Raw genomic sequence first — 23,103 nt, forward strand, 5'->3', positions numbered from 1 at the left:
CCCCTTGCTTAATTTCGCGCGAAGAAAGCTTCGTGTTTCAACCATCTTTTTTATTCTTCCCCACATTCAAAAATGCTGTTAACTAAATGCCCTAGGCCGTTCACGTTTCCATACAAGACCGCCTATATTACCCCTGTAGAAATGTCTTGCCAGCACTGCAATTGTGTATGGCAGTGAAGCTGACTTGAAGGGTGTTCGGTTTGTAGAACTTCATAGGGTCTTATGTGGGGCATTTAATAAAATCCACTGGTCCCTTCACGCATTGATATCAGACACCTTTTATTGCCTTTCAAAAATGTCTTCATAGCAAATTTTAGTGACTGACTACGCTAGTGAGAAATGTCTGGGAAAGTGTATCTCGTCAACGTCGTTTTCCTCTCACCCAAGTGGGACATTTGGCCCAAGAGATCGGGCAACAACATAGTGTACTTTGTTAACTTTCCTGCCGTCACAGCACCCAGCCTTGCGGGGCGACTGGGAAAAGTCTCAAGGGCCAAGACATTCTGCTGCTGAATCTGATGCATTGAAGAAACGCTTTTGAAATTCCCGGCTGGAAAACTTGTGGGGGTTGATTTCTGATCTACAAAAAGAGTGCTAGCAACTTAATGGTAGCGATACTTAAATCCAAAGGATCATTCGAAAGCAGTTTGATTATTTTCAGCTACAAAACAATTTGCATCAGAATTGTGAAACAGCTGTTAATTTCTTTTTCCCCCTGGCTTGCGGAGTTGACACCAGTTTATTTATTTATTCATTCCTTACTAACTCCATTCTACCCTCTTTGCACCTGTAGTCCCTAATTGAAGGGAAAAGTCTGTTTCAAGCCTCTGCATAGTTTGCACATCTATCATCCTTTCGTGAAGGAAAGTGCAGTGCTTTCTTTGTGCGACCAGCTTCTGAGCCAGCTTTTGGCTTCTCTCTCGCTTTTCTAGGAACAGAATGTGTTCATTCTGCATAATCTGCTGCGCTGACGTAGTGAGCCGATACTGCAAATAATAGTTGCCTCGATTAGTATGAGCCCAAAAGCCGCTTGCGCTGTGCCGCTGAGCCACTGTTGCGTGCTGCTGCGACGCGCTGGCCTCCGCTGCTGTCTGTGCTGCTGTCGTAACCGCCGCCTCGTTTCTTGTTTTTCTCTCTCTCTCTCTCTCTCATGCTTTCCCCTCCCCCTCTCACCCCCTCGTTGTTCCCTCCTCCTCCCAACATCAGCGGATCTGGCTGGAGGGAGCAGTAAGTGTGGGCGCTGCTTGAGCCAGACGCTTTTCTCACGATTCTCGTCGACCCTTTCCGTTGCTCCAGGGCTTTCCTCTCTCTCTTTTTTTTTTTTTTTTGCCACCCCTGTCCCTTTGTGAAACAGTATGGGTTGTACTAGCACTAATTTGTCTGATAAACACTGGCGGGACCGACTTTCTCAAAAAAAAAAAAAAGTGTTGCTTTGCTTTGGCGATTTCCACCTGTGCATGTGCCGATTTTCACCGCATTCGCATTAAGCAATGACTGGAACTGAATCGTGCCATTGGGTCAACACAACACCAATCCACTATCATTGTGCTTCAAGTACCATATTTACTTGGATTCAGCGCGTGTGAAGTATCGTTGGATTTGAGAGCAAACGAGGAGCTGTCCTGTTGTGGCAATAGCTAAACTTTCGGATTTCATAATCGGGCTGTTCAGTGCTGAAAAGTGTTTTTGTAACGATCAGATGTGCCTTCGGACTGGAGATGGGATAGAATCGAGTAAATACGGTAGCTGCAGACGGCTTTACAAAGAGGGGAACAGATGCAAACAAACTGTGGGAACTCAAGCACAGTCCGCTTCCTTCTGTTATGTGCAATATTGTAATATATTGCCCCCCCCCCTGTAATTTGTGCCTGCAAATAATTGTCGCTGCCTCCCTCAAACACAGAGGTTCTAGTGCCTGAACAAAAAGATATTGTGCTTATCAGAATGTGCGCAGTCGAGTCCACTTATAACGATATCGTTTATAACATTATATCGGATATAACAATGAACAACTATGGCACCGGCCACATTTGTATGCGTTCTATGGTAAAATAAACCGCTTATTACAATGTTCTAGTGCCACGATATCGGATATAACGACTGAATCTGGTCACAGAGTGTAGAGACGAAAAGTGAAAGGTGAAAAAGCCAGTGTGTTCGAGATTTTGGCGCATGTTAAAGATTCCCAGGTGGTCAAAATTAATCCGGAGCCCTCCCTCCACACGGTGTGCCTCGTAGCCTGTGTAGCGTCGGTGCATTAAACCTCATAATCAATCAATGGTCACAGGGTACACCAAAGATATGAGCTGCCGCCGGTTCTCCGCGCCAAGCGTGCCGACGGCATGTGCCGCAATGCGCCGCGCATCCCGTCCACCTCTCAGAAAACGAGTGGACTGCACCGCTTATGAGGCAGCGAGGGGATGAGGGGAGCATTTTTCCTTCTGAACCCCTTTCACGGTGCCAACACTTTGGCCAACGTTGGCTGGCCTCGGCATCGTCCCCGCACCCGCTCGCTCGCTTGCGCGTTGTGTCCCTTGCGCGCCGCTTTGAATTTGACTGGGTGCCGTTTCAAGTGCCTCCGTTTTTCTACGGAAGAGGTGTTGGGGTGGTGTTTCGGAAACATGCGAGTGCCTCTCTGAAAAGGTGATCGTTGCGCGGATACAATCTACGGACAGCGGTGACAGTGAATGACTCTGACGACACGGTTGTGCAGCCTACTGGGGTAGTGTCTTCGCAGGAGGCCCAACGGACGACACAGTCCCTCGGGGACTCTTGTTTCCACCAAGGGCCCTTCGCTCAGCTAGCTGAAGCACTTATAGATGCTCTTGCAAAAGATGAGCACCAGCTTCGCGTTCAGCAAACGAAGCAGACCGGCTACGACTTCTTTCCTGCAAATAAGTAGTAGTACGACCTTGCGCGCATGCGAATAAAATGTTTTGAGCTCCGTTTCATCGTTTTATTTCTCAACCCGCTTATAACAGTTATCAGTTTTAATTGTGGGATTTCCTTGGCACTTGGACATTGTTATAAGTGGACTGTACTCATATTTTGGTTATTGGAGCAAGCTGTGTGCCTTTAGAGGTGTCGTCACCTAGCCTTTTCTAAATGTGGCCATGGCTGTGTCCATGCTTTGGACATGGGCACTTGTATTTCTTGTTACGCGTAGACGTGCGAAGCATATCACAGGAAGCTGGGAAGCCTTGACGGCACTGTTTCGAGATACTGTAATTTGGGACGCTGATGCTACTCCTTGTAGCAATGAGAACACGGGAGTGCTTGCGTACTTCAGCACTTGAACCCTTTCATTACCATTAGTTGTTGTCAGAAGTAGGCACCCTACAAGTCTTAGTTTCTTGCTGCCAACGTTCTTTTTATTCTTTTGTGCAGCCTCTGCTATAGCTTATCTTTTACAAGGGGCAACCTTGCTGTAGCTAGCGTATTAGATGCGCGCTTTACGCTTGCGAAGCTTCGTTTTTTTGCTTTGTGGTGCGTCTTTATTGCCACTCGCCGCACCAGGTGCAAAAAAGTTGCTTGCGCACTGCAGCCAATTCCTTTCTCTCTTTTTTTTGCCCCCTGCTTGACTTCCCGCCACAGCCGACGTGCTCTTATTCACATCTGTGGTCTTGCATACCAGCGTCTTCCTTTTTTGTGTGTGGTGCTACATTTTAAACCTTTTACTCGAAGAATCTCGAGTGTTAGTTTCACTCTCGAGCAAGGTGGAAATGTCTGCTGTGCTCTTCAGTGTGGCTCTGTTCAATGCAGTGAACAAACGCGACACACAGGTCCCACGTTGGTGATGGGGCAGAATAAATGGCAAAAATGTCTCGTAAAGTGAGCTCAGGTTGTTTTGGCACCGAGTTTTAATGATTGGGGGAAGTGGGGTTCACATTTGGTTGGAGCAAAAAGTGTTAAATTGTAGACAAAGGGTCAGTTGTTGCGGACACGGTGACTTGTGTATGATTTGTCCTTGTCTTGTTTTCTTATCTCGTCGAATACTGTAATGATGCCGTGGGCAGCCGCTGCACCAAGTAGCTTGGAGCTGCAAATCAACAATGCACAATGCTGTTTTCTCCGTGTTCGTAATTAAGTCTTCTCTGTCCGGTTCAATTTCAGAGCCCGGCAGCGCCCCTCGAAATTTGCAGGCTCGAACTCTAAGCTCGAGCACTGTGGTTGTGCAATGGGACCCCCCGAAGGAGCCAAACGGACAAGTCATGGTGAGCAGCTTCCGTTGCTTTTTCCCCAAACTTGTGCAGCTTTTTGCTGAGCGAGACTGCCGAAGCATGGTACTGCTCATTACTGTACCGTTTTGGCAGTGCTGAAGAATTCATGCAATAAAAATTCTACACATCGCTAAAGGTGTTAACATGCATTCAGTAAAAAGAAAGAAAAGGAATACAGTCGAATCCCGCTACAATGAAATTGACGGGACGTGCAAAAAATTTCGTTGAAGCGAAAATTCGTTGAGGCGAAATCTGCCCCAACACAGCACGGAAAGGCCAGAAAAATAGCCCCGTACGTTTCCGCAACATTGGCAGCATAATACAGTGTTTAGAAAAAGGAGTGACGCGCCATAACTCATGTTTATTCGGATAACAAACATACCAATGGTTATCTGTTTTTTTCACTGCACCCAAAGAACGCGTTACGGAGGGGGGTGAAGATATGCAGGCGCCATAGAGTTTCTTAGTAAGTATACTAGAGAGGAAACTGCGCCTCGTAAGCCATGTCGTCGGGGGGGTTCATGGGAAGACATCCTTTTTGGCTTGGGCTTGGCATGACAACTGGATTCTTAAGCGGTTTTTGGAATTTGCTTTCTTCACTATGCATTCACACGTTTACGAGCTACAAGGAAGACGAAATCCTCCCGTTTCTGTGGTAGCCGTGTTCAGTGAAACAGCATGCAATGCGTGATCGCACCTGACGTTGCTCATGTCGCAATCGAAAGACGTATGTCTGAGCGGGTAATATGCCTCCGCGAAATTTGTAGCTGACGAAAAGAAGAAACAAAACGTACTTCGACGAAGACAAGATACGGCAGATACGGGCGCTTGTATGCGTCCTATCTTGTCATCGTCTACGACTGTTTAACGCCACGTTTTCATTTTCCTTGTTATACTAGCTGGCGGCCGCGGTGCACCGGTTCACCACGAAGGCAACGTTTTGATAGGCACGCTCAAAAAACTTTCGAAACTCTTCAAACAACTTATTTCTTGAAATAATGGTAAAATAATAAAATTACATTCTCTAATGATTTACCCCCCAAATAATAACATTGTTCGTAACTACAACCTTGGCCTGCGGAATAGCAGGCACAACCGTTCCGGCAAAAAAACGCTTTACTTCTTTTTTTCTTAGTTTTAAAACAGCCTGTTTTTATTTTCCACTTTCATAATTGCACACTATTCTTCGCGTTTTTGTGGCACTTTGTTTAAATTTGCGGTCACTAAAACGTTTCAATCCAAGCCAATGATGAAACTAAGGCGAGCGCGATGTATAATGGCCGCCCATGACGACACAGATGACCTTGATGTGAGCCGCATAGACGCTAGCGCCAGATTCCTCTCTAGTGTATACTGTAAGAAACTCTATGGCAGGCGCATAACGTATGGCTGTACAACAAGGCGTGTCCACCGAGCTGATTACTTGCAGATAGCTGCTAGGCCGTGGGAAGCCCCCCTCTCGCTTGTGGCAGGAGCAGTGCCGTTATCTTATCCTCCGACAGGGCACGGCAGCTACTGACCTTGGCAGGCAAGACGCGCGCGCTTGCATTTAACAGAACCGCGCGCTCGCGACTAAGATAGGATGACTAGGCTTCAAGACCAAACACGCAAACATGACTTTTGCTCTTGGCTATGAAGAATGGTTGAAGGAAAACGGCAAGGACAGCTGCTCACAACGCATACATGACGGCACCGCGCCAGCAGCGGAGCACATTCATGCAATTTCAACTGGATACGGATTGGCTGTAGCTCTGGGGCTCCGCCTTGGCGAAGCGGGCCTGCGCCTCGTGTAAAGACGGCCAGCCACATCGTTATCACCATCAAGCAATGGCGTGCGCCTGAGTTATTTTTTGTTTTGTTTTGGGTGGCGGTGTGGTCGCAACGCGCATGTTTTCGGTGAAACTAAGCGTCCTGAATGTATAAAAAGTTACAGATAGCTGGCGCTATGCTTATTTTATTGTAAAATAATTGTTAAAACCCAGCCCAAATCATCGAAAATTTCGTTGAAGCGAAAGCAAGCCTGACAAATGGTTCATTGTGGCGAGGACTTTGTTGCATTGACTTCTATGGCTAGCTGACGGGGAATTGGAAATATTTCGTTGAAGCGGCGTTCGTTGTAGCGGGGTTCGACTGTAGGAGCAACTTCCTTTTCAAAGGCTACAAGTGAAGTGCGCGTTAACCCCGGCGATGGCACGCCACATATGTCCCGAGATGTTCGCAAGCCCGGTGTGCAGTGTATGTGAACAAGAACTGGCGACACTAGAACACATAGTGAGGTGTGACAGTGCAGCGATACCGGGCGGCGGTTCGTGCGACGGTGCCGACGGTGATGTGTGTGGCAGGGCTGGGGAATCTCATGGCGGAGAAACTGGTGCCGACGACAGCACCGCCCGCCAAGAACTGCCAGCGCAGATGGAGCGGTGGATCCGCTCGGTGGACTGCCAATCTCAGAAATGGGCGATCCAGCGGCTCGAGGGGGCCCTGGCCAGGCAGAGGAGAACGGGAACTCGTGACCCGCAAGCGCGGGGCGCGGGAACCCAAGTATCCTCTGTCGGGTCAGGTTCAACCCTCGAGTTCTAGGCCCAGTGTTTCTAGGACTGCATAGACTAGAACATTAGAAGGGTAGACCGCGCCCTGCGAGGCCGGCACCTACCCCACGCAGGATCCTGTGAATAAAGTCTTTTCTCTCTCTCTCTCTTTTCAAAGGCTGAATTCTGTGACCACTTTTATTTTTGTTCTGTTGTGTTCTTCATGTTGCAATGTGTAATACAAATTTGAATCTTACCTCTAAATGTGAAGGAATGGTGGTTAGCATATGATAGAATACTCGGCACGGTGGCTCAGTGGCTAAGGCGTTGTGCTGCTGTGCACAAGGACACGGGTTTGATTTCTGACCGCGGCGGCCACTTCTCTGGTGGAGGCAAAAAGCAAAAGCGCCGTGTGTTTGAGATTTCGGTGCACGTTAAGCATCCTAAGGTGATGAAAATTAATCCAGACCCCTCCACTATGGCACACCTTATAACCTGTGCTGTATCAATGCATTAAACCCCATACTCAGTCATTCAAGCATACAGTAGAATTTCGGTGGTATGAATCTTTTTGGGGTTGTGAAAAATATTTTTATCATCGACAATGAACTGAACAGGCAAAATTACACTGAGAAAATGCACATGTGCTCTCTCTCTACTTGCACCTGAAGAAGAACTTATGCTTAGCGGCTAAGGCGTTGTGCTCCCAAACCCGAAGATGCGAATTGGATCCCTGCCCACGGCTGCTGCTTTTCAGATGGAGAAGAAAAGCAGAAACGCCCGTGTGTCAAGATTTCTGCGTCAATTAAGGATCCCTAGGTGGTCAAAATTAATCCGGAGCCTTCCACTACGCCACACCTTATATCTCAGGTGTAGCTTCGGTGCATTAAGCCCCCAAATTTAAAATATTTAAAAAGAAGTCTCACACATTCTGTGTCCTTTTCTTTACCCTGAGATTGTTTAAAGGCTTAGAAAATGTACACCTGATTTTTTAATTTATCATGTTAGCTGCGCAGTAAGAGACTTACACCTGACATGCGAGGTAAGTCTCTGTCAGGCATGTCCTTACTAAGGGTAGGTCAGGGTAAGTCTTCTTTTAGGGATAAGTGTGCTCCAGAGCAATAAATGTCCTTTGATACGTGAGGTCACTTTAGATAAGGTTGTGCTTCTGGTAAGTCTCTTTTGGGGCAAAGGATGCTCCAGAGCAGCCTCCCACGCACATGCAGCTGCGATAACTCCGCCCCCTTCCTGCCCCCTCCCTTTCATCTTGCAGGGCTACAATGTGTACTACACGACCCAGCCAAGCATTCCGACCCAGTCGTGGAATGCCCAGACGGTGGACAACAACCAGCTGACCACGATCAGCAACCTAACTCCGCAGACCATCTACACCATTCGGGTCCAGGCCTTCACCAGCCGCGGCCTGGGACCCTTCTCCTCTCCCGTGCAAGTCAAGACGCAGCAGGGAGGTGAGGGAGAGAGATGGCACTCCCCAGGGCACAACCCTCTCACCCTGGCTTTTCTTTGTTTTTTTTTTTTTTGTTTTTTTGCTTGAATCCTAATCATGCATGTTGGCTGTGCAGCCATGCAGTTATACCCAGTCCTTTTTCTTTTTCATTGTGGTTTAATCTGATAAGCGTAGTCCAAACTCTAAGGGGTAAGGGAGGTGCCCCTTTTTTCAAGTGGGAAGGGCTGAACAAGCGGGTATTGGGTTCTAGGGTTTGCACAGCACTGAAGTGCACTCGCTGCCTTGTTAGTCCACTCTGAGATCGGCTTGCACTCACTACCTGGGGATTATTCAAAATTTGCTCGTTGCAACAGCATTGTGTAATGGTTACCGTCACCTTGGAGCATCCTAGCAGTGTGGCACTTAAAGGAGTACTGACACGAAATTTCAAAGCTGAGATAACTATGTAAAACGCTTCCTTTTTATCAGAAGATATCTCCCACCAAGTTTCAACAGCAACCGTTCAGCGAAACATATTTAAAATCCATTTTAATCTTCGCCCGCACGAGAAAGCCCAGAGCGGGCTGACGTGACATCATCTGCTACGTGCCCCAAACTGCCGACGTCGGGGCTCCCGTGACGAAGCCGACGCGCTGGCTGTGGTTGGCGCGCGCTGCTCGGGGGTGTGTACACGTCATGGTTTTGGGACTGACGTCATGCTGCCCGGGCCTGTGGGGACGGCGAAGACCTCGGCCGGTCTGGGCGCGCGCGTGTGTGCTCGCTCGCGCGCGCTTCCGGAGAGGCAGCGATACGGCAAGAATGGTGACGCCATGTGATACATGCTGTCATGGCGGCCGCTCGGCATTTTTTTGCCGAAACCGAAACCGGCACGAATAAACGACGCCGTAAATGAATGTTTACGCTGCGCTCGACCGTCTAATCTGTCATTCTATGATTAGTGGGCTGGTAGGCACGCATAGCAGCGAAAAAACGTAACATAGAAATTTCGTGTCAGTACTCCTTTAAAAGCAAGGTTTGGGTCCGTATGACTGGTTTATTACTTCAGACACAGGACCGGGTGCAAAGGATGCAATTAGAACGTTTGTAGGAAAAGAATAGAGGAGAGTGGCATGGCATCTCGGGACCATTGAACCAGGCAGGCCATCAGCCCACACTTCACCAGTCTGTACTTCCAGCAAAGCTTGTAATTGGGCTAGTTGTTTGAACACATTGAAATGTAGAAGAGTTCTGTGTTATGCAAAGACATATGAAAGAATGGGACCTGACAAGGCGAAGTGTGATTGCCCTGATGCTCCCTGAGGGTGTTGCACTTCGCCCTCTCAGTCTCTGGACAAGCTGACTGTTTAAAATATTCATGAGACTTCCCACTCTATGAAATAAGGTGATGGAGGAAGCTGAAGTCCAGACTATAAGCGGCCTTCCCGTTAAGTGACAGAAGAGATGTAAAATTCAAAATGGTGAGCGGCAACAGGGCAACAAGACCACCACTCCAAGGAGCTGGAGGAAACTACACACGCAAGGGCTGGAACATTAACAAAAAGGGGGCAGTGCAATTGTAGACATGGCGAACAGTGCGGGCACAGTGGAAAATCTTTGAGAAACCTTTATTGTCTACCTGAGAGGCTACTGGTCTTAAAAATGGTGCCTGTTGGTAACCGATCCTCTCAAAATGCATTTCGGCAAGTGGTGAGCGTTTGCATAGAATTGAACGATTTTGCACAACGTTTAGAACTTAGTTTTCGCACACATAAAACAAAAATGCCTGAAACAATAGCCATGAACAGCTCCGCTTTAAAACAATGGATCATATCATGGTGGTGATGTGCTCCGACCACAGAGTGAGAGAAAAAACTTTGTTTGTTGGGGCGGCTAGATAACATTGTTGCAACACTGGCGCGGGTAAACTAGCGGCATCTGTTGGTGGTAAAAAAACTGTGTGGACCCCACGATTTGCATTCCGCTGCGCAGTCAAAACGTGGCATGCAGCTGATAGTGTCTCAAGAGAATGTGTTGCTGGGCGTGTTGGTTGAGGTCTACAAACATACTGAGTGGCGCAAATATACAACACACAAGAAAGAAGACACGGACAGGCGCTACTGTCCGTGTCTTCTTTCTTGTGTGTTGTGTATTTGCGCCACTCAGCATGTTGATAGCGTCTCGTCCAACGGGTGCTGCTGTCATCTCCTTTGCCGTGCAGCTTGAAAGCTTCATCATAGTCCGCGTCAGTTCTCGTGACGTTATCTGGTCGCTTGCCCCTGCCTGCCGTGTGGGGGGTTTCGACCCTCACTTACACTATCCCTGCTGCTCCTTGGCTCCCCCTCCTGCCCCTCCGGCAATGCCCGTGCAGTGCCGAGCCAGCCGCGCAACCTGAAGGCGGTGGCGGTGTCCCCGACGGCGATCCAGCTGAACTGGACGCGCCCGCTGGACCCGGCCGAGGTGGTGACGGGCTACGAGCTCTACTGGAACGACACGTTCACCCAGCAGCAGGAGCACCGCGGGCTGCCGGGCGACAGCCAGAGCTTCCTGCTGGACAGCCTCCAGCCGGACACCGTCTACTACCTCTGGCTGGCCGCCCGGTCGCGCGACGGCGAGGGCGCCGCCACCCCGCCCCTGCCTGTGCGGACGGACCAGTACGGTGAGCGCGCTCTCTTCTCTCGTCCCGCCTTCTCCCGTTTTGAAACGCGTGAGCGGCGTTTCGGTGCGTACTCGACGAGGACACCCAGCTGTCTGCCAATAAGTGGCGCTCTTTTGTTTCTCCGATTTTTGAATGCGGGAGCATTTCTATGTTGACTTGACGGGAATACCCGGCTGTCCGTCTGTAACGCTTGACATGTCACACCGTCGCCGCATGCAAAGCAAAACTATGTCAAGGGAGACTCGCCTGATCGCATTCCTATGGGGCTTGCCGACTGATGACCCCAAAGCGTAAAAACCATCATTCTCCAGTACGGAAAGTTTTACAGTTCCATTGAAATTTTCCCAACAGCCTAGCTTGCTTATTTTGAAAAATATGTCACTCATGTACTGAACTAAAAAGAATTGATTGATTAATTTGATTGATTGTAGGTATTAAAGTGCCGACGCAACGCCGGCGATGAGGCGTGCGGTAGTGGAGGGCTCTGGATTAATTTTGACTACCTGGGGATCTTTAACGTGCTGCGACATCTCTTGCACACGGGCATTTTGGCTTTTCGCCTCCATCAGAAAAGTGGCCGCCGCGGCCGGGAATCGAACCCGCGTCCTCGCGCTCAGCAGTGCAACTAAAAAGAACAACTCCCGCTTACTAGACAGCGAACACCGTCTAGTGCAAACTGGCTAAACTAAAATGTGTTTCGTTTATTTTTTATTTCAGTACAGCAGTGATATATTTATAAACTAAGCAAATTAAGCTGTTGGAAGCAGTTTCATGAATCTGGAAAACATTTTGCACTGGTGAACCCGTTTTTTGAGCCTCTGGGTCATGAATTGGGAAGTTCCATAGGAATATTATCAGGTGTTGTCCCCCTTAATAGTAACGTTCTCATGCTAAACTGCTTATATCATCCCTAAAAAGACATGTTGTCTGTTCCCACTAGAGAGTTCCTGCAAAAAATTTTCTCCTTCCCTACCATTTATTCATAAAAAGACCTTGAAATGGGCGAATTTTGAAATTACGAAGGGTGCCTTGAAACGCAGCTTCTAGATGTATGGGGACATGAATATCTGAGCCTTGTATGACATCTGTCTACGCTTACTCTAGCTCATTTTCCCTTTTGCATGTTGATGTTCTGCTGAGCCCTGTTTCAGGGCCCCTTTATAGTCTGCAGGAAGGCAGAGTCAGCAATGATGACTGAGATGGACTTTGTTAAGGTCTGAGCCGTTGTTTGGTGGGCCAAGAAAGGACTGTTTTCAATGTCTCGGAAAGTAACTGTCATCGACGAACGTGCTGCATCTGTCTGCTTTCCTTGAAGATTGGAGATTCTGTCAGCATTGCCATGAAGCCTACACTTGTGCATCCTTTCTGGTGCATGCCGACGTACAGCCTCTCCCTTGTGTTTCTTTCTTCATTGCTGGCACCAATGTGGGAGCCAGCATTTTAAGTTTCAATTGTGCAGGCGATAGGGGTTTCACCTGCGTAACTGGTGACGTTTCTGACTGCAGGTGAAAAACTGGTTGGACGTCATAAGGTGTACGTGGGTGCTCTTCATTGTGGCACGTTAAAGTTATCAGTAGCATGTCCTGAACATTTGTGGTTATCTGTGTTGCAGCTGCTGCACAGGGGGGAATGGGTCTTAAAAACAATTCCTTTTAAATTTTAACCAAACTCTGTGAAACTTGTCAGTCTTGCTGCTTTCCCCCCACTGATTTCAAATATGCCACAATTTTTTGAGTCAATCAATGAGTTCCCAAGATAATTAGAGATAGTTAGCTGTTTTTGGAGGAACAATAGATGAAACAGTGTTAGTCGTAAAATTGCAGTCGTATTTTCTAATACTATGAACGCTGGCGAATGCACTATATAGGAAGTGGTGTTTTGATGCATTGCCTGAAACTAATTTTACAATTTTAGGTGATGGCTTTTTTTTCCCCATGTCGTGCAGATTGCTGCATCCCAGAAAGCTGGAATGGTAGTTGCTTGTCGCAATCTTGCTGGTTTGTAGGGTGGTAGCCCGTGTCTGCTACTACATAGCACACCAAACATGTCAGTAGTATAGCAGAGCCTTACACCTCCGTAGACCACAGAGCTGTGCCTACAATTTGGAGAGCATCTGGAAGAATGCTGCATCGAAGCCTGGAAGTGGAGCTGACTTCAGAACCTCTGCGATGCAAGCTGAGAAGCAAGCGACCATCCCTGCATATTTCTTGGAATTATCCCTGGCTGAGCAGTTTTTTTGTGTCTGCAGTTTGCTGGCATTCCTTTCTGCCTTCGGTGTTTCGACGCCTTTTACCGGCAAGAACACGCACCCATGTGCGCACTGCCTGCATGCTATCTTCAAGAAGCTTTAAAGCTTTAAAAGGATAGGATAATTAAAAATAATTCTTATGAATTATGTTTAATTAGTAGCCAACACTCTTTTTTTTTTTTTTTTTTTTGCTACACTGATGTAGTACAGTCGGCGAACAATTTTTCGGATGTTCAAGGGGCTGGGATAGCGTCCATAAAATTGGGAAGTTGGGAAGTTCGAAAAAATGAAGTCGCATGAAAAAAAAATCCAGGGCCACTAGCGTGAAACCTAGTGAGGGCTGAACCGTACAGTGTATAAATGTATTCTTGGCGCCTCGGAGTTTTTGCCAATGGAGATGAAACCGTTGTAAAGGTATGCAGCTTTCCTGTAAAAGTCTCGTGTCTTCAAAGCACAAAGCGTTCCAGCGCGAGGCGTAGACGAGTGTCGCGGTGTTCTAGTACCATGACTGCATGAGACGACGAGTACGACGACGACAGGAGACAGCAACAGCCCGAGCCCCTGAGGGGCTTCGCCCCTAAAAGTCGCTCTATTTGCCAAATGGCTTGAAAAGCTTGTCAATCTGTTTCTGCGGGGCACTATGTTGCGGTACCGATAGGTCAGCTTGCACACCAGTATTCTCCAACCATTTGCGAATAAACGGCAGCCGTGGTGACTGACGACTGACTTCATTCCTCCATGCGGCTCGCAGGATGGCGCAGCAAGTGGTGCCTGCTGTCGAGGCTAAATGCGAGATCAGCTTCCAACACGCATGCAACGCAGGTTTGAGGCTGCAGAAAAACGAAATGGCAGCGATGTTGTTTGTGTGTTCGTCCGCTTTTGACCCGTGGTCGAAAAAAAAAGTCCGGAAAATCGAACTAGAAGCGTTTCCAATCTCTTAAATATCGGTCACTGTTATAATTTGACCCCATGAAGCACGTGACAGTGCCATGGCAGAGTCAGGATATTCAGGCAAGTTTGGAAAATAGGGTGTCCGAAAAATCAGTCGGCGACTGTAATGGACCAGCAAGAAGTTTCTTGTGTTTGTCTCGTCCCCTATGAAAGGCATTGTGATTTCATGCCTGCAAAGTGTTTCATTTCCGCTTTGCGATATCGTTTTGATAATCAAAGGGTTGAAGCGCAGCAAAAGTGGGGCTGCATGTTGTCCTGAGCTGTGGCGGGGCTCCGCACACATCGCAAATTTATAACTATATGAATAATTAGAAGCATTAGGGTTCATCTTAATACGGCAGAATTGCATAGCGTCATTCTTGAAGCCAGTGTAGTTGTAGAATGCCCTTAAACGAGTGTACACTTGATCATTCTTTATTTTTTTTTAAATTAAACAAGCTACTAAACTCAGCTGGTGGGGCTGATGACAATGCAAAGGATAATTGGCAATGAATTACGTGCTAGTGGCTGAAATAGCAACGGCATTGAGTGTGTATTGTAAAAATTGCTTGTACTTGCCAGGGATCTCGTATTTCAGTGTTGTAAGCCATTAGGCTACTTACCTTTATTTTTCTTGGCCATTATCTGCCGCTCAAGTTCCTCTAGCAGGGTAATAAAGAGGTAGATTTGACTCCACAATAGCTGTTGTCATCGTGCGCGGAGATAAGTGCATTGATACATAGATGCCACCAGAGAAGGATTAGAGAAGACGTGTGGGAAAGCAATTTACATTTGAAGAATGGAGTTTCTTTGTTGTGTCTTTTAGGTTCTTTCAATATGTGGCTAAGCCACGGCGTTACTTCGCCTTTTGGCGCAATCATAGTACAGGTGCCTGCTCTGTCGTCGACTTGTAGCGTAATGGCACCGCAGGGAGAAGTTTCGGGGAAACCCCGACGACTGGGTTTCCTGTTCACCCCATTTGTGTTCACTGTTCATCGCATCTCTTCCCCCTGGCTCGCCGCACAGCCGACAGTCCGCCGCCTCTTCTTCCTCTTCTTCTTCCCGAGTGCACCACTTCCCGCTGTGTCATCGCATAACCCGAGCGCACCCTCCTCTCCCCCTCCCCTTTCCCCTCCCTCGATGCCACCACGCGTGCATGGCTCGCAGTTCCGGGGGCGCCGCCGCAGCAGGTCCGCGGCGTCGCTCTCGACTCTCGCTCGCTGCGAATCAGCTGGGAGCCGCCACCCCGAGAGCTGCACAACGGCGCCATCACCTACTACAAGGTGAAGTACGTCCGCGCGGACGCGGCGCCCGGCGCGGCGCCCTACGAGGCGCTCAAGGGCCCCGCTGAGCTCTCGCACACCGTCACGGGGCTGGACAAGTGGACTCCTTACCGCGTCTGGGTGCTCGCTGGCACGGCCGTCGGAGACGGGCCCGCCTCCCCACAGGTCCTCGTGCGCACCGACGAGGACGGTACGTCCGGCCCCCTCCCTCCCCTCTCCTCTCCTCCTCACCCTTTCCCGTCATCTCTTTCCTCCCTCCCGATCGCCTTCCTCTCTTTCCCGTTGCCTCTGGCAGCTTCGTGCTAATCGCTTGCGAAGCTTTCCGAGTCGCATGCGCGTGAGCGCCGAGCCTTGGCCGAGTGTTGCTGTTAGGCGTTTAGGCGTCCCAAATGCTTGCTACGGCGACGCTTCGCTCAAAGAGAATAGGCGGCGGTTAAATTGCAGGAAAGCTTTGGGATCAAAATGTAAGGCCGGTTATCCGAGTTATTATCATCTTGGAAAGTTTCGCAATGGGTTGAATGAGATGTGTAGTGGTTAGTTGCCTCTCCCTATTCCGACAAGCCTCTTTCATTGCAAGGGGTGTGCTTTAGCGCCTCTTCCTTTCGTAGATACAAAATACAAAAATACTCCTTATGAGGCTCACTTGTTCAGGGCAGCAGTTTAAGGTGTTCTGTTGTAACGCACATCGAGGGAAAATCCTGGCGTCTGTGGGTTTTTTTTTGCACAGGTTAGAAGTAAAGCAGCAAAATGCGGCTACTGCACACCCCTTGCAGTACTTCTTTAAGCCTACAGAGAAGTCGCGTGTGTTGTGTCCGTAAACAGCGCTTGTGCACACGACCGGGCCATAAAGCAGCTGTGGGGTTGTGACATAGGGTCAGTGTCATAAGATGACATACGGTTCTTGCTTCCAGCTAGCCTCAGATATGAGACTCAAAACTAGCCTCAAGCCAGCTGACCTGAAACACAAGGCTCGCATGTTTCGTGTCCGTCTCTTCCGGAAGTCAGTTCCACCGGTGAATTTCTTATGTGCCCTTGGAAGTGAGCTGTAGTGTTAGCAAATGAATGAAACAGTAATTTTCCTGTTCAGTAATCTTGAGACAAGTCTAACCTTTTTGTGCTTTGGATATATTAGGTCTTATCTGATGGGGCTGATGGATTTTTATTGTTGGGTCAACGGTGGAAATGACAAAATGAGAGCTAAACAGGCCCTGCTAGTGGGGAATCTTGGCATTTGGCATCTTTTGGCCTTTTGTTCACCCCCCCTTAGAAGAACAGAACAAAACTCCAGCCGAGCAATGAAACTGACTAAAGTGCCGACAGTCTACACTTGTGGCCAAAGCAAGCTCAGTAAAGCTAGCTATAAAGAGTGATGCTTCGATTGTGTCTAGGTGCAGGGTAGAATTCCGGCAGTCTCTCGCAGGGGTCAGAAATGCGCCGTATAACTGGCAAGGATTATGAACTGGCAGAAAGATGAACGTTCCATTAATGTAGCCGTGTACATTGTACGATAGTACTTGGTAACAGTGTTAGACTCAAGTTATGTCATATGAGAAGCCGTGTTAGTCAATCTTTCTTTTGTGAAGTGCTTCTCTTCACCAAGCATGTTTGCTGTGGAGAGGGGCAAAATATACTGGCAGAAATCCAAGCATGAGCACGGTGTAAGACTTTTTAAACATATACTTAATTTCTACGTCAATGAGGTGCGAAAACTGAGGCTTGCTGGAAGTACTAGTATATGAAAGAGGCTGTCTTCCCAATCCTTGCGACCTCAATTATGGCACTTGTGCTCTCTGCACCGTCTGCCTTTCCTGTCCTGTGTTCTTTCAAAAAGATCTTTTTCTTCCTTTTCTCTCTTTCGTATAAATGAAAGTGGAAACATTTTATTTACGATTTCAACATCCGGTTAATTAAGCGTTCCTTCACTTTATTGCCCCCCCCCCCCCCCCCTTTACATTTTTCCATCTACAACTTCCCATAAACCAATTTTGGCCTTCTTCTCAGTTCACTGCTTTTCTAGGCCTACTTATCACTTCTTTTCTCAGAGCTTCACGACCTCCTGCCAAAACTCACCTCCCCTCGTTGCATTGTCTTTTTTTGCGTTCCTTTGGAACAAATCATCTGAGGCTTGATTTGTTCTCACGGCGCCTAATTTATTTCTGCCTTTCTTTTATATAGGTGCCTCTTGTATTTCGGGTAGGTTAACCTCTTTCTCCGATTTAGTTTATCTTGCCATTTCCATTTAGTCCAGAATTATTTTTGTTCAGAATTATTTTTTATACATTTCAGTGGCATGCTTTCATTTCTTGCTGCTTTACTTTGGAAGCCTTTTTTTTTTTTAAGTCATGTTCTTTGTCTCTTATAATATTTATAGTTCTTTTGTTGGTTTTTCTTTCCCCTACATTATTGCTGTCATTCATGTTCCTTTCTCCGTCTTCGTTACGTGGCCTGCTTTCTTTTTTTTTTCTTTCAGTGGTTTATTAATTTTCTATTTTGTAATTGTGATTTCTCATTGTACTGATCTTTTTTTTTTTTTTTTCGTACATCTTGCTCCCTACCCGCTTCCACCATGCCTTGCCTGCCTTTCACTCGTTGCACAAACCGTTTTTTGTGCAATTATTACAGTGGTCAGCTAGATGGGAAATTGTTGAGTTCAGATATTAAAAAAAAAAACGGAAGAAAAGGGTTCCTTTAAATGGGAATCTTTAGCCTTTAATTTCTGTTTCTTTGCATCCAGGGTGAAGGGTTGCTGATAAAAGTGAATTCCTTCTTGCCTTTCTACTTTGGCCTTTATCTTGTCCTTATGTAATTTTGGTGAATCCGTATGTAAAATGAAACAAAAATTTGCAGGTCCAGCAAAGGAAAAGCCTTCTCGAATCTCTCTTTTTTTTTTTTTATCAGGTGCAGCATTGGATGCTTGTCTTGATACCTTACAGCTAGCTTTTTTTTTTTTTTAAGGCTCATTCCTTATCTTGAGAACTTGATGCTGCATGCCCGTTTAGTGTGTTGATTAAAGAGTGTGAAAAATGTTCCCAAGTGCGTTGAAGTACCAACACGGAGACATTTTATGGTCTCGCTTCCACAGGCAGCCTTTTTGTTTTTCAAGCATGGGTCATCCTTTGCGTTTGATGGACGCACGTTGGTGTATCTTCTCCATTCTTTGAGTGGCCTCTTTTGTGGTTCATCAAAATGGTTTGAAGGAGCTATTGTCAGTATCTCCAACAGAGCATTTTGGCAACTGTAGAGCAGCCTCGTTGTAAGAAATTAATAATAATAATAATAAAGAAGAGCACTTTTGTGCGTTTGTGACCTCAGCAGTTCACAAAATTAGAAATGGAGCCCATCTATTTCACATCCAGCTGTGCCACTGTACATTGTTTGCTCTGCCCTTTTCTTTTTGTCTCTGTGCACCATCCCTGGTCGTATTGTGACAGCTGCCGTGGCATACCCCGGTCTAGGCACTTGGCATTGCCTGTGAAAATCATTGGCATTCTTATGTTTCAACAACATTTACTCCGTGTTGCTTAATGTCATTCTGACGTAACCAATGAGCCGATGAGCCACAAAGCTAGCCACATGCTTTTGGTTGACAATGAACGTTACAGTTTTCACGCAGTGTTCAAAGTTGAAATGGAAGTTTGAAATGCTGAAGCCACATGTGGGCTTAGAAATGCACAGTAGTGAAAGGCTACAAAAATACTGTATTTTTGCGCGTATAACCAGCACCCCCACTTTCCGTCGATGAACAAAAGAAATATATCCCCGCGTATTGCCCTCATATTTTACACGTAAGAAGATGGACCAAATCTACTACTCAAGCAATATTATGCATTTGTTTATGCAAAAGAACTTATTTTGCTGACTACGTAACTAGATGACTTGCCGCATACATTTTTTCAGGTTGGTGTATTGTTGAGCTGTTTTGTGCAGAATAAGTATTGTAAATGGGATAAGAGTGGCGTAGTCGCCATTACTGCTGTAGGGCATCACAGCCCAGTGCGCATTGCGGTGAAGCTGCACCAAAGAAAATACCTCGCATATAATCCGTACCTCTACTTCACCCCTGAAATTTTCACACTTTTGGCGCGGGTTATACGCACGAAAATACAGTAATCTCAACCACCTGGGGATTTTAGCAGTCTCCGAAATCTCATTACTACGTGGCTATCTTGTTTTTTTTTCCCCTACATAAACCAAAAACTGTTTTGTTTGGAAAACTGCGCCTTATGCCAAATGCCTCGACCTTTCTCCGCTAGCTGTGTACCCCTTTTGCACTGGCTTGTCCGCCCCGGGTAGCAACATTGTTGGAGCATGCCTTCTGACGTCGTCCGCTCTGCACTGTGGGTCGCATGTCGCTGTTGTACCCCCTCGTTCCTCGAGTCCTTAGCTTGTAGCATTCACTTCCCCCTCACACCACTCACACCACGCACAGCTAGTGACACCACGCCACAACCCGTGCCCCATTTTTTCCCCCTTTTTCACCAACCCACTCCTTCCGACAGAGGAAGCGTGCGACGGCAGCGAGAGCCGGACATTTTTTGGCCAGGACCCCATCTTCGCCTCTCCTTCTTCTTCTTCTTCTTCTTCTTCTTCGTCTCTGCGGCTTTCTCTCCGACTAACGCACTTTTTCCTCTGAAGTTTTTTTTTTCGTCTTTTTACCCCTTTTTTCACCGTCTTTCAGCCCTTTCCCTCTCTCTGCTGGGTTCAGGGAATTACAGACGGAGTTTTTGAAGCGACCCAACCACCGCAGGTTATACTGTCTACGCCTTGGCGAGCTGTTCTTTACTTTTCCGGGAATTCGGGAATTCACATTTTCGAGGGAAAATGTATGCCGCTGGTAGACTGGTAGGAATACCAGAGCCTATTAGGGGCGGTGAATAACCCGAATTCCCGGTGAAGTCACCAATCTCTTTTTCTCTTTTGTGCTTGTCCGTGGCTGTCAACTGTGCCCGACTTGCGATCTCTTCCCTTTCTGCCAAATCCTGCTTCTTTTTTTCTTCTTTTTGAAGCAGCTCACATGCTTGCCCCTTTTTTGGTGCTTCCTGTACTTGTTGTGCAGTTGCTGTGCTTGTGGGTTGCTACTATGTGAGGTGGTTTTGAACACGCGACAGCGACGCTTGTCGCAAAAAAGGGAGTGACTGCAAGTGCGACTTTTGCGCTCTTTTTTGCTGCCTCTGTCACACTTTCTTCCTTTTTCAAACCTTGTGAAGGCAGAGTTTTTTCAACACAGCTGTGCCTTCCTCACAATCACCTTTCAGAATTTTTCACGTTGACATGTTACCCAGAGCTTGAGACGTCTTTTTGTGAAGAAGTTAAGAGAAAACACGTTTTGCCAGAGAACTGAACAAACGAAACTGTGAAAAAAAAAGAAGGTGTATCTTGCGACATGTCCACCACTTCTTAAACACTCTTTCTTTTTTCTGCTAGTCTGCCAAGTTAATTTCAACATTCTTTTTTTTTTTTTGCTTTGCCACTTTTGTCATTGCTACAGTAATCTAGCGGCTGCCGCAACAGAGGAATTTTTTTTCTTTTCTGCACACTTTTCATCTAAGGTTAATAAGTTGCCGCCAGGATGACTACACCACATGTACACACACACACACACACGCAGTTTGCTTGATGGCCAATTGAGATGTCACGCAATGAAAATGCAAGCGCTGCTTCTGTATGCTGGCTCATTTTGCAAAGTGTACCATGTGTGAAAAGGTGTATCTTGTTTCTTTATGTGTCTCCTGACATGCCGTGGCAGGCCTCTTGAAAGTGAGGGTCACTTGCTAAGGACATCAAAGCGAACTGTAGAGTGGGAACTGGGTTGGGAGGATGCGATGTGCATGAAGGCACTGGACGTTACTAGGAAGAGTGCATTATTTTTATGTGAGGGCTGGTAATCCTACCGTCTTACGATGTTCCTATATGTAGTTTGAAAGATTCTGAGGAACAGTACCCGGAGCGGAATGGAAAGCAAGCTGGGGCGATTTGAGCGGACCCCGGTGCGAAACGGAAAGCAACTGAGGGCCACTCTAAGCACAGTTCTTCAATTTACACCAGTTGCGAAACTCCGCTTCATAATCCGTGCTGTGCAAGCACCCCTACTTCGTTAAGGCTGTGGAGCAAGTGTATTGGTGCGCCACCTAGGGGCCAAAAACTGAACTTTGCTGTGCATTTACGTAATAACACAACCTAATAAAATAAAGGTCGCTTTTCAAACTGGTAAACATTAAATTGGGTAATGTTTACTAATGGTTACACAGTTTTTTTGGAAGGGGCAGGGCGGGGGTCTTACGGCAGCAGCCGCAAGCACTTGAGTGCTACGTGCTTCAACTTTCTGCCGACAGATGGCAGGCTAGTCAGCTTGCTCCGTGCTTGTCCCTGCTTTCCCCCAGTGCAGGGTGGCCTACTGCAGACCGGTTTTTGATACATGGGGCCTACGGGGAGTTTTTCAACCACTGTATATGAGGTAACTCTGGCTCCGAGTGGTTCTCAGAGTGGAAGAGAACACAACCAGTGGTAGCTCCAAGCGGTTCCTGGAGCAGAGTAGAGTAGGGGCTGCAGAGTAGGGGCTGCTCTGAGGGGACCTGGAACAGAACAGAAAGAAACCAGGGGCTGCTCCAAGTGGTCCCCAGAGTGGAATAGAAGGCAACGAATGACTGAGTAGTTTCCGAAGCAAAATGAAATGCAACCAGTGGCCAGTCTGAGTTCCCAGAGCAGAATAGAACGAAACTGGGGGCTGCTCCAAGCTGTTCTCGAAATAGAGTGCAATAAGTGGCCATTCCATGTGGTCTCCGGAGTGGAATAGAAAGCCCTCAAGGGTGACCTTGAGTGGTTTCCAGAGTGAAATGGAATGCAGCCAGTGGCAACTCCAAGTGCTTCTTTGGAGCCGAATAGCAAGCAACCGAAGGCCGCTCTGTGCAGCCCCTGATCTAAATAGGGGGTGTTGGCCAACACACCAAGAGTAATGGGGAGAATCTAGGGAGATTAACATTAGTGAGTCAGGGCCCAGCGATTAGATGAAGGACTGTCGTATACACACAGTTTGTATGAGATAAACACATATATTCTTACACATGTACTACAAGAAGCCAGGGGAGATAATCTCTGCACAAATAGCGTAAATTTTCGTCGAAGTCTTCTTTAGAAACAATGGGGTGTTACGCCGTTAATAGCAGCTTACTGTTTGCCTTCGGCTTTCACAGAGGTCTGCCATGCCTGTAGTCGGGAGAGTGCATGCAGTTCTATTTCTTCTCTTTCCTACGAGAAAAAGCATTGTTGGCTTCTTCTCTTCGTACTCTGTCGTTTCTCTCTTCTCTCTCTGTGTGTTCATGAAGGGCATGTAACCATAGATGTACCGTACATAGCCTCTGAGCGCTCTTCTGGCAATGCACCACACTCAGCCTCTTCCACTCCTGTTGTGTTGGAGGGATGTGCTCTGCATCTTCCAACTGATGCAGCCTGATGTTAGGTCTCCTATCTGACTTGCTGTTGTTATTAAAGACACTGCTCTGTCTTTTCTTTCTTCTCTATCTTTCTTTCTTCACATTCTACTGTTCTCTAAGTGCGCTGTGCCCTGTTCAGTCGTGCTTTTGGAGTGCCTTTTCTGCTCACCTCTTTCTTCCAGACTTCTCGCCTTTGCATCCCTCATTCCTGCCTTCATCTTATAGATGTTCTGTCACACTTTTTCCTTCAAAGCCATGTCATCGTTCATCATTTTGCATCATTACCGTATGAAGGTTGATCAGCAAAAAGTGTTGACTCGCTTAGCTCCTAATTTACCGACTGGATAAGATTTTGGCGCTG

General features: G+C 47.2%; 1 protein-coding gene across 6 annotated transcripts in view; it reads left to right on the plus strand.

Moving 5' to 3' along the window:
* Positions 1-23,103, plus strand: part of Lar (tyrosine-protein phosphatase Lar) — a 511,609-nt gene that overhangs the window by 439,162 nt on the left and 49,344 nt on the right. For 3 of the 6 annotated variants that reach the window (XM_077692998.1, XM_077693001.1, XM_077693000.1), the window contains 5 exons: positions 1,207-1,227; positions 4,114-4,214; positions 8,022-8,217; positions 10,564-10,851; positions 15,197-15,502. In XM_077692998.1, coding sequence (XP_077549124.1) covers positions 1,207-1,227; positions 4,114-4,214; positions 8,022-8,217; positions 10,564-10,851; positions 15,197-15,502 — 912 coding nt within the window. The remainder of the gene's footprint in view (positions 1-1,206; positions 1,228-4,113; positions 4,215-8,021; positions 8,218-10,563; positions 10,852-15,196; positions 15,503-23,103) is intronic. The other 3 variants (XM_077692999.1, XM_077693002.1, XM_077693003.1) reach the window with 3 other exon arrangements.

The sequence above is a fragment of the Haemaphysalis longicornis genome, unplaced genomic scaffold, assembly GCF_048455015.1.
Source record: "Haemaphysalis longicornis isolate Haplotype H1 unplaced genomic scaffold, Haemaphysalis longicornis Haplotype H1 scaffold_12, whole genome shotgun sequence".
Lineage (NCBI taxonomy): Eukaryota > Metazoa > Arthropoda > Arachnida > Ixodida > Ixodidae > Haemaphysalis > Haemaphysalis longicornis.